The following is an 18,246-nucleotide window of genomic DNA, read 5'->3' as shown; positions in this document are numbered from 1 at the left end:
GAACATGCGGAACAGTGGACTGCTGCCCTGGGAAGCAGCTGCCAAAGCTGGCCAGACACGACTGTGCCTGCCCACGAGCCCCTTGCAGGCCCTGGGGCCAGCCACCCGGCCACACCAGAGAGGAGGCCTGGCCTTCCCGCCCTGGCCCCTTGCCAGCTCGGCTCGGCTCAGCTCGGCCGACAGGACCATTTGCTGAAGAGAGCCGTCTGTTGCTGCCTTGGCAGGCAGGCAGGCAGCGGGTCCTACGACTGGGTCAGTGCCGCAGGCGGGGAGGCCACCTGTCCTATCCAGCCTGGCCCAGCCTTCCTCTAGATTCCCCAGGCAGAGCTACCTCCCCCACCAGCCTGTGTGTCAGCCCCATCAGACTCCCTAGGGAGGGCTCTTCCTTCCCTTTGACTCCTAGGCATGGTTCTGTCTCCTGCAGGCCCTCGTGTTGGCACTGAGGCCCCAGGGCCATTGGCCACTGGCCTCTCTTTCCTCCCCTCGCCATGCCCTACACCAGCGCCTCCCCGGGGGTGGCTTAGGTGGCACACAATGCTGGCACAGTGTGGTGCTGGCACCAGGTCTGGCCCGGCAGGTGGCCCATCTCATCTACCCTAAGTGTTATGGGCAGCAGAGCACCTGGGCCTGTCTGCAGGGACTGTGGAGGCGCTGCCTGGGAATTAAGGCAGCAGCCTCCCTGGTGTCCAGGGGCCTGAGCTGGCAGGGGCTGTGGCAATGGAAGGAACGTGTATGGGACCACAGCCTGGGGTCAGGAAGGAACACAGGAGGGTTTGATGTTCAGACGTGGCCCTCTGGATCTGTTGGTACAGCTTGGATCCTGCAGACTCCAGGATGCCCCTCATCCCAGGACTGGTGCTAGCAATGTTTCTGTGAGTGGGGGCACAGCCTCCTTCCTCAGAGGTCTGCATACAGACCTACTGGGTGCTGTCGACATGGCGGCAGGGCACAGGGTACACCCCACTAACTCTGGGTAATGGGATCCAGGCTGGCCCTGTGGGCCAAGCATCTCCTCTGTATCCAGAACTGCCGGGTGCTGCCCTCCCCATCTCAGCGCTACCTGTTCACTCTGTCACCAGGGCACCAAGCTGGGCACAAGGGCAGTGGTGGGCAGCACCGAGTCAGGCCCGAATGCTCCTGGCCTGGAGGAGCTGTGAGTGGGGTGGACAGATGAACCCTGGGGATGCTGGCCTGGGAAGTGTCTCTGATGCAGGCTCCAAAGGCGGGTGCTATTGGCAGTGCGCGCCAACCCCAGGGTGAGGGCCAGAGCCGGAGTCCTAGGTGGAGAACTAGAGGGAAAGGCTCTGTCTTTCTGAAGGGTGGGGTAAGGGCGTTCCTAGAAGGAAACCCAGCTTGGATCAAGGGCTTGAGTTCAAGGCTAGAGTCATGGCACAGGCCAGGTGCCTCTCCAAGGCCTTGGAGAACACGGCTCCTTGCCTGTCGCTTCCTGAAGGTCACTACAAGGACATGGTTTCTGGGGTAAGCGGTGTCTTGCCAGGGACAAAAACCACCCCTCACCAACTTTAGCTGGGCACCCCCAGCTCGAACAGCCCCCACCTGCACTCCTGCTACCAGCTCCTGGCAGCGTGTGGGCTAATGGGCCTGCATTGGCACTGGCACCTTCAGCCCAGCAGGCGTGGAGGGAAGATCAGCCGGGAAGGAGGGGGTGACAGCCATCCTGCCGTGCCCGAGACCCCCATGGGACACAGATGGGCAGCACACTGACCGGGGAGGACTGCAGGCTGGGCCCATGCCCACAGCTGGGGGCACCTCGGATCAAGCTGGGGGAAGGGTCAGCCCGGGATCACAGCCAGGGCCCGAGGGCTGGTGCGGCTAGATACTCACCCCACCATCAGCAGCTTGGCACTCACGTGGCCTGCTGTATGGCCTGTTTGTACATGGTGTCTGAGGTGATAGGCAGTACCAATACCAGCAGCCCTTGCCAAATGGGGAAACTGAGGCCCCTGCAGGGTCCCCTAGGGACTGGCCTGAAGCAGCATCTGTCTCAGCATTCTCTTGAGGTCCCTGAGACCTGGGGCACCCTCCTGGCGGGTCCCCACAGTGCCCACTCCAGCCTGGAATACACTGGGGTCATGGCAGGAAGAAAAAACAGGTTTGGGCCAAAGTAGCCTCTGTGTTCCCTGTTTGAGTCTGGACAGGGAGGGAGAGGAGGCCAGGCTATGGGTGAGTCTTCTCATTCCCTTTTCCCCAATTCTTGTGCAAAGCTGAGGGTTCTGAGGGCCCAGAAGGTGGGGGGGCTGATGGGCTGGGCAGACAGGTCAGTGCAAGCAAAGGCCATGGGGCAGGAAGGGCCCTGCAGTTCAGTGTTCAGTGTGGTGGACATGGAGCAGGCTGGCCAGGGAGGCAGGAGCAGTGGTCAGGGCTGGCCTTCAGAAGAAGCTCCCAGCACAGGGGCTGTCTGGAGGCGGTGGCATGGTCCGGGTGGTGAGTGAGAGCCAGTGGCTACTGCCATGTGCATTTCTGACCAAGGGCCCCAGGACGGGTGGTGGTGCAAGGAGGGAGGGAGAGAAGTGTCGGATCTCAGGCTCCAGGGCAGGCGATGGGCCTGGGGTCACTGGCTCATGTCATTCACCTTATAAAGTCCTCTGAGGGCAGGCATTGGTCCTGCTAGCCAACACGTGGTGACTATGCCTGCATCCCACATCAGAGTGCCTGGGCTCCATGCTCGACTCTAGCTCCCGACTGCAGCTTCCTGCTAACATGGACCTGATGAGGAAGCAGGTGACGGCTCAGGCTTGGGCTCCTGTCATCATGTGGAAGACCTGGACTGAGTTCCCGGCTCCCAGTGTTGGCCTGGGCCTGGCCCAGCCCTGGCTGTTGCAGGCAGGTAGGGAGTGAACCAGTGGGTGGAAGATCTGTTGGTTACTTTTTGTGTGTCTCTGCCTCTCAAAAAGAAAAAATAAAAATTCATCTTTCATTTCCAACTCCTAGTGAACCTGCACGGGCAGTATCTAGAACCCACCAGGTGGCAAAGGAGGGATGTGGTGAAGTTGCGGGCGAGACGGGGCAGGCTCAGGGTGACTGGGGGGTGGGGGCAGGGACTGGGGAGGAGGAGTTGGATCATAGGCATCAATCTCTGCCACCAACAAGTCACCTCAGGCAGGTCTAACCACTCTGTGTCTCAGTCTTCTCATCAGTGAAGTGGGCACAACCCACCTGCTTTCCTGGGACAAGTGTGCTCAGGTGTGCCTGGCCCAGAGCTGGGCTGAGCCAAGGGTCTGCCCTACCCCACCCTCCTTACTGATCCCTGGGTCTGAGGGGCAGCTCTGCCCTGGCCTCCCTGGTTGGGCACAGACATCACCAGGTGGTGTGGCCCTGATGCCTGAGCAGCTGTGGAGGACACAAGGCACTGGGCCTCAGTTAGAGGAGGGTAGACCCAGCCCCATACAGCTCCAAACCCAACCCGGACTGGCCGGCTGCCCCTCAGCTCCCAGGAGTATCGCCTCAGCTCTGGTGGCAGAGTGGGAGGCTTCTCTGCTGGCTGCAGCCAGGACTCCACCCAGGGAGGGAAAAGCGTCTTTCCCAGCTCCCTGTACCAAAGTCCGACGTGGCCTCCCTGGCCCAGGGGCTCTCTAGCTCCGGGTGCCTCCCTGGGGAAAGACCACCTGGCAGCCACTCGTCCACTCACGGGAGCCTCCGGCGAGAGATGGGGCGCACAGGGCACCGGGTGGCAGCGGTGGGAACCTGCACTGCGTGCTGGACATAGGCTTCTAGAGCGACTCCCAGAGCCCTTAGTGCCCCTCGGGGGCCTTGGGGCAGCCCCCCCTGCACCCTCTTCTAGCCTTGCTGGGGCTGGGCCTGCCCAAAGTGCAGCTCTGTTTAAAAAATCAGTGCATGGATTTTTAACTGAGACCTGAAACTTGTGCCCCATGGAGAGCCAGTGAAGTGCTGACAGGTGCTTCTTACCTTGATGCTGTCCTGCCAGCGGTGGGCTTTCTGGAAGCTCTCTGCAGCATCGGCCAGTCTCTGAGGGACAGAGGACAGGGAGGTCAGAGGAGGGCAAGGCCGCTTGCCCCATGCTCCCCCACCCCACCCCACCCCTTGTCCATCTCCAGACTCCAGGGCCCTGGCCGGCTCACAGGGTGGGCACTGCACCCACCACGGCCAGGTGCACTGGAAACAGAAGCCTGCACAGCAGGACTCAAGGGGCATCTCCACGGGACTCCCTGCACTTCCCCTCAGCACGGGGACCCCAGGGCTGGACCAACCCCAGTGCCACCTTCCACTCCCCACAAACGGGTGTCAGCCCAGTGTCGACAGGAAGGCCTTCCTTGCCGAGGGTGACTGCCCAAGTCGCAGAGTGCTTGCCAGGGAAGTGCCCACCGGAAGTGGAAGTACCCACTACCCACCTCCACCCACCACACCTGCTGTCCCTGTTCCTGTCCCTCCAGGGCTCCTGAGCCTTCTGTTTCCATGGGCCTGGCCCATGCTTGGGGGCCGGTTCCAGTGGCCTCCTCCTGTGAGCAGAATGCCCCATAGAGTGCAGCTGTGTGCCTGTGCAGCCCACACCTGCCACTACATACTCAGGGCCAGCCCAGGTCACTGGTGGATCCCCTCACAGACCACAGGTTACAGGGGGAACTGACACAAAATGGGGCAGAACCAGTAGGGCAGGAACCACGAGATTCAAGGAGCTTGATGCTGCGGCCTTGGCAACTCAGAGAAGGCTTCCTGGAGGAGGTGCTGGGGTCTGGTCACCCACTAGCCTTGGTTCCCCTTCGCCCTCAGGCCAAGAGCACTGAATGGTGGGAAGGCTGTGAGACCAGGGACCTAGGGAGCAGGGTGGCTGCAGCCCTCCTGGCCCTCACCTCCCTCTCCCACACAGGCTTGGCCTCTGCCACCATTTGTCCACCCTGTGCTGCCCTGCAGGGACCACAGGTCTTTCTATTCTAGGAGGCCGCCCGGCCATGTCCTACCTCCAACCTTGGCCTCTCGCGAGCTCCCGGACCTCTGCTGGAAGGGCCCTCAGACCCACAGAGCTCACCACCTCTTGCTGCACAGGCCCAGGCTCCTTGGAACCTCAGCCGCCTACCTTCCACTTCCACTTGACACTGCTCACACTGCTTTCTGTTCAGCCCCAGCTCACGCTCTGTCCCGACCCACGCATTTGTGTCCTCCCTTGTCCTTCATCCCTCCTCCACGCCGCCCTGCAGCTTCATCCAAAACCTGATCATGTCCCCGTCCCCTGCCCCCAAACCTTCCAGTAGCTCCCCACTGCTCTGCACGTATAAGGGAAGCTTCCTTGAGATTCGGTTAGGCCTGCCTGTGCCTGACTCCCGTCCTTCCTTTTCCAATTCTGGGGCGGCCTCTTGGTCTAAACTGCGGATACCCTCCCGGAGTGGGTGAGGCCCCAATTCATAAGCCTGCAGTGCCCTTCTGCAGAGGACATTACGGTGTGAGGTGTACGGCTAATAACACACGTCACTCATGTTAACTGAGCACGTACTATGCAGCAGGTGCAAGCTCAGCACTTGGCCTGCTCGATCTGTGCAGCCTTCGGCGGCAGCCCCTGAGGTCTTGACGGCTGAGCCTTGGGCAATCCCTGTGCCCCCGTTCCTTACTCAGAGGCCTGCTGCCTCCTCAGGGACCCCTGGTCTCCCTCAGAGTGGTCTGGAGCCCAGGTGGGGCTCTGTGGAGGCCACTGCCCTTCACGGGGGCTGTGGCTGGGGCACAGCATGAGCCAGATTGGGTATCTTGTTCCAGGGAAGCCACAGGATAAACAGGGCTGGAGACAGGCAACTGACACTAGTGGAAGTCCCCAAACCTGGCCATGCCCTGAGGTACTGCCCCCTCCCTCCCCTCCCTCCACTCCCAGCCAGAGGGTGCTGGCTCCTCTCGAAGGGCTCAGGGCTCAGAGCTCAGGTGTGGGTGCGACCTTGGGAGCCTTGAGGCTGCTCGGGGTCCTGACTCAGCAGACAAGGCGTGGCAGCCCCAGGGAGGGAGGGCCACAGCCCCCAGCCTCCTTTGAGCTCACGGGATCCCTTGGGCTCGGGCAGCCCGGGTCAGCCCGTTGACTCGTGAATAACGGAGTCGCAATAGCCACAGCAAAAGGATTACTTTTAATCCTCAGTAACGATCAAGCCATTATTATTTTTTCGGTGTTACAGATCAATCAGTCCATCCCCGGGCACTGGACGTGTGCGAACTGCTAAACAGGCAGGCCTGGTGGTGCGGGAGGAGGGGTGGAGTGGGCAGGCTGCGCAGTTCCCCTCAGGCCAAGGATGAGAGGCTGAGAGGATGCGGGACACCCAGCAGGGCGACAGCTCTGAGTGGGGCTCACAGCCTGGACTGAAGCCCTGGCCGGGGTTCAGAGTGCAGCTTTCGCGAGCAGTGCCTGCACTCCTCTGCCTGGAAACTGGGTATGGTCACCGCACCCCCCCCCCCAGGAGGGTGCACAGCAGCTCCGCCGGCGCCTCCTGGAGGGGTCTCAGCTGGCACTGAGGGTTCTTGCGCCCACCTTTCTATTTGGCTCAGGCTGGGCTCTCAGGGTCTTGGGCTCCTGTCCCCATGGTGCACCCAGTCAAGGCCAGCATGGCATGGCCAGGAGACCACGCTCACCCCACCCCACAACTCAGCTTCCTACTGCTTCTCTCACCTGTCCCAGGGCATCCCGAGGCAGCAGGGGCAGGCAGGCTGGGGACCGACACTGAGGCCGAGGTGTGAGCTGAGAACGCACCAGCTGGGGTCACGGCCTGGCTCTGGGGGGATGTGCTGTGCTCCTGGCTCTGACCCTGAGCACCTGTGCCCCTGGGAGTGGCTCTCGGAGCCCCTGCAGTGTCTGCTGCCAAGCCCGTGCCCCTGCTGCTCCTCCCTGTTCACTCTGCCCAGACCCCTCCTGACCACCCCCTGACTCCCGCCAACTCCCTGCGTCCCCACCCTCGCACCCTGGGAACCCTCTGCTGCATGGGCTTTTCCCGGTAGACTCAGAGCCTGGTGGGGCACTGTCTCATACCAGCCTCGGGCACACAGCAGGTGCCCAGTGAATGTCTACTAAATGAAGGCCAGAGTGTCCCTGGACTTGCGTAGAGGCTGGGTTTGAGCCTGGCCCTGCCTGGCCGGCTGTGTGACCTCAAGTGTGTTGGTTAACCTCTCTGAGCCTCTTTCTCTCACCGTATGCGGTGGGACAGGTTGAGGGCTTCCTATGAGGCTGCTGCTGCTACCAAGTCACTCATGGTGCCTTGCCTGGCATGCAATGTCCCCTTCAAGGCCATGGCATTGGAGGGGACCACGGTGGGATTGCTGAGCGGGGGCTGCTCACAGCCGAGTCCATCAGGATAACAGCAGGCATTTCAGAGGCAATTATCAGAGAGTTTCACTTAACAATCAATTTCCCTCAGCTCCAGAACCATTCTTACAAGAAAAGGCAAGAAAGAGGAGGACTGGAGCGCGCTGGGCTGTGGACAATGCTCCCCCGGGGAGCAGCCCCCTCCGCGAATGCCTTCAGATTTCACTAAGTTAAACATCGCACAATTGCAGGGAGCTGAACACACAATGACTCGAGTTAAGGGACCCGGGGCCACAGTGGGCACCCTCCGAAGTCTCTACCTGCTGGGAGGGGGCGCTTGGGGGACTGGGACCTTCAGGGGCTCTTTCTCCCCTCAGGGTGGGTGCTCCCCACTTCTCCTCATCTGTCCTTTGCCCCTCACTTCCCTGCATGCGAGCCGCCCTCCCAGTGCTGGGAACCCAAAGGCCTGGGAACAATCAGGGCTTAGTACAGTCCAGAGGGGAAGGCTGCTTCGGTCCTGTTCGGTTACAGGGTGCAGGATGCTGAGGTCTGGGGCGCTGTGGGCTGAGCTAGGGGGAGCAACCATGGCGGAAGGGGAGCTGTGAGCTGCAGGCCGGGGGCAGCAAGCCCACTGTGCAGCCCAAGCACCAAGGTGATGTCCTGAAAACGCTGCCAGAGGTTCCCAGAAAGGTAATGACGACACAATGACAAGGAAACACCAGCCTCTGCCCAGCCACCCACCTGCCCCAGGCCAGGGCTGCACTGGTCCCATGCCAGATGGATTGGGCCATCTCCCCAGCAAGATATCAAGATATGTAAAAGTGCATTTTTTTATTTGAGAGAGAGAGAAAAAGAGAGAGAGAGAGAGAGAGTGAGTGAGAGACTTCCATCTGCTGGTTCACTCCCCAAACGCCAGCAACAGTCAGGGTTGGATCAGGTCGAAGCCCCTGGTGAGGAAGTGGTGGAGGGGGCACCACATCCAGGGAAACTTGATGTCCAAGCCTAGTGGGGTTTCAGCGACTGTCCCAGAGAGGGAGCCAGGTCTGGCCAAGGTGGGCCTGGCTGGTTGGGTTCGGCTGCCCCACCCTCACAGCCGTGTCTTGCCCTTCCCTCCGGGGAGGGGATGGGTGAAGCCTCTCCCAACCTTGGTGTCACTGAGTCAAGGCCCCGGCAGGGATACCCAGCCTCCCGCTGCTGACGACATGCAGTCCCATGGGCCCTATATTAGCTCTGTATTGTGCACTGATAGGTACTAAATACACATTTCCAATTTCCAGAGCTGTTATGGTCTAATGAGTAAATAATATACATGTTTAAAACTGTCTAAAAACATATCTGCATAATTAAAATATCTGCATAATAACGAAGCGAGATGTAAGTCAGCAAGGAAGGAGCTGGAGTCCCTGGGCTGACAATAGAGGTAGAGGCAGGGTTGGTGGTACGGGCCCTGCGGGACTCTCCCTCCTGCTTCCCTGGCCTTCTGGGCATTTGTCAGTCTGTCCATAGCCTGCTCCAAGAGGTGCAGCCCCAGTCAGGAAGAATCCCGGCCTGGCTGGCCTCGGCCTGGGGGTGGCGCACGAGTGGCGACTGCGACTGAGCCACTGCAGCACACCATGGGCTCAGAGCTCCAGGCACACAGCCTTACCATGACCTTCCCGAGGGCGGGTCCTCTCCCGATTCCTCACTTTGCTGGGTTCTAAGGGATGAAGGGGGCATGCCAGGATGGCCAGAGGGGCCGACCAGGACACGTGACTTTCAGAGTGGTTGGTGGAGCCCCAAGAGCTCCTGTCCGGCAGGAGTGCTGCTGACCCCAGTGTCCCCCACCCTTTCTGAATTACTGCACCTCCAGTCTAAACAGGAAACAGCCACCAGAATTATGAAAATCAAACACTCATGCCCTGCACCACAGCTCCAGCAACCAAAAACCGTAAGGAAAGTAACCAAGGCTCCCGGTACCCGGGTGCTGCAGGAAGGGTGGGGCACCATGGGAGGCAGCCCCTGACCTTTTCCCTTCACGGCTGCATGTGCCCTCCACGAACTGGTAGAAAAACTTTAGGAAAATGGGTTCCTTCCTTCCTTCCTTCCTTCTTCTTCTTCTTCTTTTTTTTTTTTTTTTTAGAAAAAGGTCAGAATACATGTAAGAGGGAAAATCTCATTCGTGTTACCATGTCCTTGTGCCGCCTCTCCACCCCGAGCCCAGGCTTGCTGGCTTCCCGGGGGCATCGCGGGCTTGGTTATTGATTCCTGGCTCCCCCTGGCAGCCTGTGATGGAGACGGGGAGGGCGAGCGGGGCAGAGATTTGACTGGGAGTTCCCGGGACTTCCAGTGTCCCTGTGGACGGCTGCCATGCTATATTTCTTCAAGAGGAGGCATGTAAGGAAACCCCACGCTCTGCTGGCACTGTTAGCGAAAAGTGGATATCTGAACATCCGGGTGAGGGGGGCCGTGAGCTCTGAGACACGCCTTCCCAGAGATGGACACACAGGAGGCACTGAGGCATTCTCGGGTGACAACGCAAAATCCCCTGGCCTCACTGCTTTACCTCCAGGCTGGGACCATGAGCAGTACAGAAAGAATGGGGCAGTTGTGTCCATGTGAGTAGGCTGAGGGACAAGGAGAGGCGCCTCAGTGGCTGGGCAGGGGCCCGCTTGGATGTATGGACCTCGAGCCCTGAGGAAGCCCTCCCCCTGCAGAGTTCCCATCTGGCATCTGGCTGCGTCGGGGGCTGCGAGTGGACCTGGCCAGCCACATGTTGGGAGCTGCAGGACTCTGCCCTGTCACTGCTGCCACCCCTGCAAGAGCCCTAAGCTCTAAGCTGCTGGGGCGTATTCCAAGGTACAGCCCTGCCCAGTCCAGTCTCTCAGGGGCTGAGCCTGCCAACCGAGCCAGCACCTCTGCTCAGACCCCGGCGTGAACCCGTGCATCTCTGCAGGAGAATCAGCGCCTGGTGCGTGCGCCGGGTGGAATTTGTCCTAATCTTGCAAGTTTTGGCAGGTTTCCTCCCTTTGAATTACGACCCAGTGTAATTCATCAAGGGTTCCCTCATCCTTTAAAGAAACCACACTGATAGCATCAGGAGAGGATATCAGGGCCGGCTGTCAGCCGCTGCTCTCCGGTGACAGGAGCAGGGTGACACGCCATTATCTGAGTGCAGCACAGAGCACGTCGTGCCTCCTGTGCCTTCATCAGGCCACTCTCTAGACACAGGCGTGTGGGCATGGGTGTGCACGTGTGTGTGTGACAACGCCGCGCCCCCTCGCAGCGCTGGGGGCCTGGGTTCCTGCTGCTTGGCAAGCGACTCAGCACATAACTGGGGAAGCCGGCGTTGCCCCTGTGTCTCCGACTCACCCGTGGAATGGGCCCCAGACCTGGCCAGTCCCCTCCCAGGGCTGTGGGAGGCAGGAGGAGGGGTGTGGGTGGAGAGCAGCTGGAGCACTCACTTTGAAGATACAACCCCAAGCTCCTGGCTTAATCCTTCCCTGGCCTTACCACAGAAGCCTCCAGACTGCCTCCCCCAAAACCCCCAACCTCAGTTCTCTTGCGCCTTCTGACCTTGGCTCGATTTGGCCCCTTCTGAAGCTCAGAAGTACTCTCCCTCCTCAGTCCTGTCTTTGCTGGGTACTGTAGTCTGCTGCCTCCAGCATCCTGGCCTGGCCTCCGAAGTCCTGCCAGGGCCGGTACCCAGAGCCCATTTGAGTGGTCTTGTCACTCAACCCCATCCAAGCTGGGCTATCGCTTCCCAAGGTCACCATGTGGAAGCTGTTCCCCTCTGAGTCCTCTACTGTGGCCCCTCCTCGCCTCAGGACCAGAACTGTCTGGAGCCCTCAACCTTGTCTTCAGACCCCCACATCCACGCTGTCTGACACGAGCTCACCTGCTTGGGCTCCCACAGGCCCCTAGAACCCTGCCTGGTGCTCCCGGGTGCCTGGCTTCTCTTCCCCTCCTGCTGTCAGCTTGACAGGCCCCGCCAACCTCACTTCTCTTCCACCACACTGATCTTGAACTCCTGCTGTGCCCTAAGATGGGGCTGCCCTTCCTCCCTTCCTCTTCCCCTCACCTGGCCTACCCTGCCTCGTCCTTTAGGAGTCAAGGAGTGTCCATCTTCTCCAGGAAGCCAAGTGTCTGGCCAGGCTGAGTCTGAGAGCCTGCTGCAGGGCTCCCGTCACTGCACAGGTGTGTGACTGTGTGACCTCCTCCCAAATGTGGTTCCTCAAGGGCAAGGACTTGGTCCTGGGATCTGCGCGGCCCCAGTGCTGGGATAGGCCAGCTCAGCAGAGAAGCACTAAGTGGCTTCAGGCTCCCATCATGGCCAACAGGGCAAGAAGTGGTCAGGAGATGCCCTCAGGGACCTGCCAGCATGGAGGCCCTGGGATGGAGACAGAGACCAGGCCAAAAGCAGCTCTAGTGACAGAACAGGGATCCGAGACGGTGTCCGGGTGAAGGTGTGGGAAGGGTGAGTAAGTCTAAGGGAGGGCGTCACTGGGTACCCCTCACAAACAGCCCCAAGGAGCTGCTACTGGAGTCGGAGCTGCTGACCTCTGCTCCCTAAGACCCTACCCCAATTCTGGACCTTGTGAAACTGTCCCCTGCCTGCCCGATCCACCTGCTGCCAAGACAGTGAGGACATGGTCCAGAAGCAAAAGCCACTAGGACTGTGCTGGAATGAGAAGCTGGGGCTGGATGATAACTCTGGGGAGTGTGACACCCCCTGCCCTGGCCCCAGGCTAGTGTATTCTCCTGCTGTGCCCCATCAGCTTCCTCCTCCAAGAAGTCTTCTCAGATACCTCTATGCCCCCTCACAGCTCAGGGGCTGGACACAGAGGGTGGTGGTTCTCATGGGGAGGGGTAGATACGACCTTCCCTCCTCTCTATCAAGGAGCATTTACAGAGAACCTACTGTGTGCCTGACCTGGACTTGGCATGAGTGGTGCAGACGGGACCCTGCTCTCACACAGCGGCCATCAGCAAGTTCTTCTTTGTAGTGCACCTAACTTCCTCCCACTGCAACTCAGTCTCACTGCCCTGAGCTCGGAACTTGCTAGATGCCTGTGCAGTGACAGCTGTCTGGGCAGCAATTTCGCTGGCAGAACTTAGGGCCCCTCTGCTATGGAACGTGCAAGTGTTCCCACCAGAAAGCTGGGTCTGGGCCCCAAATGCAGTGAGAACAGCAGAGCCCAAGCCCCCACCCAGCCACCATGCTCCCTTTCCACGGTGTTATTTTTATACTTTTCCCTAAAACACAGCCCAAGCGGGCCCTTCTCGACTCTATTAACATTAGGAATCCAATCAGTAATCAGGCAGCTCATAATTTTCTGATTAGCTCTGATTAGGCCCAACCTCAGGAGAAGGAGTGGGACAGTGAAAAGGGAGGCGGGGCTGGGTGGGCCCTGGCATGTGCCTGAGGGGTGTGGCCGAGCTGGGGGTGAGGGGCAGAGGTGAAGGGGCCCCTGGTCCCTCTGTTGCCTGTCCTAGTGCAAGGATGTGAGCTGGAGTCATGGACTGCACTAGGCCAGGTGGGCTGCAGGGGCCAGAGTGCAAGGGGCAGCTGGAAAGGTCCCCAACCCCCACTCCACCTTGGCAGCAGGGACCCCTGGGCAGGTTGGACCCAGACTTTCAGCACCATGGACAGAACTTCCAGGCTGGCTGCTTTTGGGTCCTACCTGGGTCCTAACCTGCCTAGACCGGGAATGACCCATCATAACCTTAAGTGATTGGTGACAGTGACAGTGAGGCCCATTCAGAGGGCTGCAGGGTGTGATCTTGCATGAGGAGAACTGGACCTGGGTCACTCTTGCTGAGCACACTACAGGCAGGGCCTGGATTGAAGATGGTTAATTTCAGTGTGGAGACCAGGAGGCCAGGGGCCCGCTGGTTCCACTACACAATGGGGATCTGAGGCCTGGAGGAATGGCCCATGCCACGGTGCTATTCAGGGATGGAGTCTGGACCCCGCTGAGGCATCCTGGGCCAGGCCAGGTCTCCCTCCTGCCCAAGGTCTGCTCGGTGTTTCTGCAGCATGTACAGATGGGAACATTGGTGCTAGCCACACCAGACCCCCTAGGCCTGCTACTCATGCTCTGACCCCTGGCCTGTCCCTATCCCTGGCTAACAACGATTCCCTCTGCCCCCAACACCCCCTTCCACTGCACTTCCCCACGGGCCCAGGCTTTTGGAGCCATATGCTGGAGGCCTGCTCGGGTCAGACTCACAGCGGCCCTGCCCTGCCCCTGGCGTGGGATCACAGGTCACTGCCCCTTGTCAGATGCAGCCATCTGGGTGACCCCTGATGAAATGCACGAGCACGTTTGAGGAGACGTGCACAGCTAATGCCATGCAAATTGCCGCGGCGGCAATCAGCCTGACTCTAGAAGCTGCCCCACCGGCCGCGGGCTGCCTCATTGTCTTTTCTGTCAATTTGCATCTCATTACCCAGAAGTCTGTGCTCAGTGGAGGTTAAAAGATAAAGAGAACCAAGCAAGGCCCACTGTGTCCTACCTCCAGCTGGGGCACGCCCCATGGGTGGGAAAGGGCTGCCTGGGAGACTGCCCTGCGAGGTGCGTGCACAGGGAGCCCTGCAGCCCTATCATCCTCCTTGCCAACCAACACTAGCCCTGCCACCCCCAGAACATCACTCCCATCGCCACCATCACCGTCATCCCCACTGTCACCACTGTTCCCCTTTAACCACTGCCAACCTCCCCATGTTCACCTCCAGCATCACCACTGCTGACTTCACTCCTGGCATCATTGTCCATGTTTCTTTCATCACCATCACCACCTGCTCCACAACACTTCCATCATCACCATCACCATCACCATCCATCTTCCATCCACCAGCATCACCTCCACTATAAACCATCCACCATACCATAAACTCTACTGAGGCATCACCTTCACCATCATCATCACGCCACCATGTTATCAGCTCCACTGCCAGCATCACCAGCCACCATCACCTTTTTTTTTTTTTTAAGATTTTATTTATTTATTTGACAGGTAGAGCTACAGACAGTGAGAGGGAGAGACAGAGGAAAAGGTCTTCCTTCCATTGGTTCACTGCCCAGATGGCTGCAGCGGCTGGAGCTGCACTGATCTGAAGCCAGGAGCCAGGTGCTTCTTCCTGGTCTCCCACGCAGGTGCAGGGCCCAAGCACTTGGGACATCCTACACTGCACTCCCGGGCCACAGCAGAGAGCTGGATCGGAAGCCGGGACTATAACCGGCGCTCATATGGGATGCCAGCACCGCAGGCGGAAGATTAACCTACTGCACCATGGAGCCGGCCCCAGTCATCATCACCTTTATCACTACCACCGATCCAACTACCAAGATCACTTCCATCATCACCATCACCATCATCAACTCCACTGCCAGCATCATCCTCATCACCACCATCACTTTCATTACTGCCACCATTACAATCATCATGCACCTGCTGCCACCTCTGCTGACACATCATGTCTCTTGGTTATCACCACCTCCACTATTGCTCCCATAACTACCTGTACCATCACCTCTGCAAACCTGACAAAAGTCTGACGAGCAGAGAGAAACCTCTCACTCCTCGTCTTTCTCTGCCCATCACCCTCTCGCATAGGCAGGGGGTCAGGAGCCCTGTAAACAAATGACTCAGTGATGGGAACCTCAATTTCAGCCCACATATGGCCTGGATACCAGAGCTTGTCCCCCACTGCCTCAGGAAGGAAGCCCTCAGGCCAGAGGCTGGGCAGAGAGACATCAGGAACCATGGTGCCTGGAGCTGCATGGGTGACATGCGCAGCCTCTGTTGCTCTCTGAATCTTAATGGTCTCATGTCTGAAATGGGCCTGCTCACAGTCTCGACCTCATGATGCTGTAAGGACAAGGGTAGACAAAGAGAGGGGGGAGCCTCCAGCGCTTTGTGGGAGAGGAGGATGGTTAGGCCAAGCCCAGTGGCTTCAGGAAGAGGGGGCAGCACATAAAACACGAAGAACTAGGTCAGACAGAGGTGAGAGGGAGGTGATTGCAACTGGGAGCCTTGGCAGGGGCAGAGGTATAGAGTGAGAGTGAGTGGGCCCCTGTGCGTGTAGGTCAGGGTGGGGGCGAGCAGGGGAGGCCAGGGCAGCTGGTGTAGGCTTTGGCTCCTCCTGAGCCTTCCAGGACCCAAGAACTCATGCCTTGGGGCCAGCATTGTGCTGAGGCAGCTTAAGCCACTGCCTGCAATTTCAGCATTGGAGACATGGATGTAGTTCCAGGCTCCTGGCTTTGGCTTGGCCCAGTTCTGGACACTGCGGCCATTTGGGAGGTAAACCAGCAGATGGAAGACCTCTCTCTCTGCCACTCTGCCTGTCACACACACACACACACACACACACACACACACACATATTAAAAAAAAATACATCCTGGGTGTTGGCAGCAAGCCTCTTCCACAGGAGTGCATTTCATTGTTTCCACCTCGTTTCCCTCAGTGGTGCCTCTGAACTCCACGAAGCCCACCTACTCACTGCCCAAGACCACACAGTGATCCGATGGCAGAGCTTACAGTAGAATCCAGCTTTGCCCACACCAGGGCTGGGCTCCGACCTCTTCCTGCCTCCCTCACATCAAGGCAAAGAGATGAGGCTGGGCCAAGAGGACGTCGGGGCTTCCCCCAGGGCCCACCCAGGAGAGTGGGACTGGGATCTTTTGGCCCAGGTCATCACTCTGCTGGACGTGGATGCCCGAGACCCCACCCCACCACTGCCCACGGGCTCCGGTGGCAACAACACGGGCAGCACTCATGGCACAAAGCTGGGCACTGGCTGGCCCAGGCGTGATGCTGGGGGCCCAGGCAGGGGTGACAGGCAGACAAAGGCCTGTAGGTGGAGGGTGGGGTGGGCACAGCCCGGCTGCCAGGTGGCAACACCCAGGGTAAAAGCTGCTCTGCACACTGGCTGCGTCCCGCTGCTGCAATCAGCCTCGACACTTGGTTATTATGAGAAGTAAAGGCGGCCGGCGGGACAGCTGGAGCCGTGGCGACAACATTTAAGGCGGTTGTCAGAGCCGTGGGACACGGACTGCCAGGCACTAATGGCTTCTGTGCGCTGCTGCCAAGTGAGAGGAGGGCGGGCAGGTGGAGGCGGCCTTGCTCCTGCCCGGGCCCCGTGCCCGCCCCACGCTGCGCAGCCGCTTCACACAGGTAGGGCCCACCTGGGCTTATGGGTGCCTAGCAACGGCCACAGCGGGCAGCAGCCGCACGGCACATGCCTGCCTATTTGGGGCATCATTGCCACCGCCACCTCCATGCAGGCTGCAGTCTCTCTGCCTTGGGACAACAGAAAGGGACCCCTGAATTCAGCTGGCTTAGTCCCCATCTCCTCAGCCCATTGGGTTGGGCTTTGTGTGCGAGGGGTCCTCCTAGTGACAGACCACAGTGGACTCGGATCCACCCTGACAGAGGGATTTCAGCTTTCCTGGCCTCAGTTTTCCTCTCTCTAAACGGGGGCCGGTGTTTGGCCTGGTGGTAAAGACACCTGCACCCCATACTGAAGTGCCTGGGGTCGAGTCCCAGCTCTGCTCCTGATTCTAGTTTCCTACTAAAGCTCACTTGGGAGACAGCAGGTGATGGCTCAAGTGGTTGGGTCCCTGCCACCCAGGAAGGAGACCTGGATGGAGTTCCTAGCTCCTGGCTTCAGCTGGACTTGACCTTGGCAGTTGTGGGCATTTGGGAGTATGAACCCGGGGATGAGAGCTCTCATTCTCTTTCAAATAAAAATAATAAATAAATACAAATTTACAATAGGAAAATGGTACCATCACCCAGGGAGCCTGGCTGCGTTAAGAGGTGCCCCTGAAATATGCAGGTAGGCATGGAATTCCTGCACTTGAAAGGGCTTCTGTAAGCCCTGGCACCAGCACGGTGTGTTGTCACGGACAATGCCACCGAGTGCTGGCTGTGCCCTGGCACTGTTCATTAATCCCTACAGTAGCCCCAATAAAGCAGGTCCCATGTCTACCCATTTTGCAAACATGGAAACTGAGGCTGAGAGGTGGTTATTCTGTCTGCAGATTCAGCTCTCTGCAGGCATGGTGAGGAGTTGTTCCTGGGGCTGTGGTCACTAAGCCCCTCCCCCCATTCACTGATTCACCCACAAGAAACCAGGAGACCCCTCTGGGAAAGAAGTGGGTCTTTGACTGTGGGTTAGAGAACATGGGAGGCAGGACACAGTGTGGCTGGGGGAGGGGCTCTGGGGGCAGGGGACCTAGGCATGCCTGAGCTCCATTGCTTGAGTGATGGTCTCAGGGCATTTGTCCCCTGCTCTGTGTGGGCTCTGAGTGCATGCCAATCCCCAGGGCACAGACTGAAGCTGGAGGAGGCAGAGGGCTCCTCTGAAGAAAAGCTGGAGGGACCAGCGCTGTGGCATAGTGGGTTAAGCTGCCTCCTGCGACATCAGCATCCCATATGGGTGCTGCCTCGTGCCCTGGCTGTTCCACTTCTGATCCAGCTTCCTGCTAATATACCTGGAAAAGCAGCGGAAGAAAGCCAAGTGCTTGGGCCCCTACACACATGTAGGATATTTGAAAGAAGCTCCTGGCCCCTGGTTTTGACTTGGCCAGTGCTGGTATTTGTGGCAATCTGGGGAGTGAACCAGCAGATGAAAGATCTCTCTCACACATGCATGCACTCTGTCTGTCCCTCTGACTTTCAAAACAAATGAACAAAGCTTAAAAATAAAGGGGGGGTGCAGCAGCACAGTAGCTTAGTGGGTAAAGCCACCACCTATAGCACCAGCATCCCATAAGGGCATGGGTTCAAGACCCAGCTGCTCCACTTCTGATCCAGCTCTCTGCTATGGCCTGGGAAAGCAGTAGAAAAAGGCCCCTGTACTCACATGGGAACCGGAGGAAGATCCTGGCTCCTGGCTTCAGATTGGCACAGCTCTGGCTGTTGAGGCCAATTGAGGAGTGAACCGGTAGATGGAAGACCTCTCTCTCTCTCTCTCTCTCTACTTCTGCCTCTCTGCAGCTCTGCCTTTCAAA

General features: G+C 58.9%; 1 protein-coding gene across 11 annotated transcripts in view; it reads right to left on the bottom strand.

Annotated features, from left to right (window-relative positions):
* Positions 1-18,246, bottom strand: part of CACNA2D2 (calcium voltage-gated channel auxiliary subunit alpha2delta 2) — a 135,152-nt gene that overhangs the window by 25,875 nt on the left and 91,031 nt on the right. For all 11 annotated transcript variants that reach the window (XM_070050771.1, XM_070050768.1, XM_070050770.1 and 8 more), the window contains exon 4: positions 3,928-3,987. In XM_070050771.1, the coding sequence (XP_069906872.1) occupies positions 3,928-3,987 (60 nt within the window). The remainder of the gene's footprint in view (positions 1-3,927; positions 3,988-18,246) is intronic.

Source organism: Oryctolagus cuniculus, chromosome 10, assembly GCF_964237555.1.
Source record: "Oryctolagus cuniculus chromosome 10, mOryCun1.1, whole genome shotgun sequence".
Lineage (NCBI taxonomy): Eukaryota > Metazoa > Chordata > Mammalia > Lagomorpha > Leporidae > Oryctolagus > Oryctolagus cuniculus.
The sequence above is the reverse complement of the archived record's forward strand: the minus strand, read 5'-3'. Positions and strand labels throughout refer to the sequence as shown.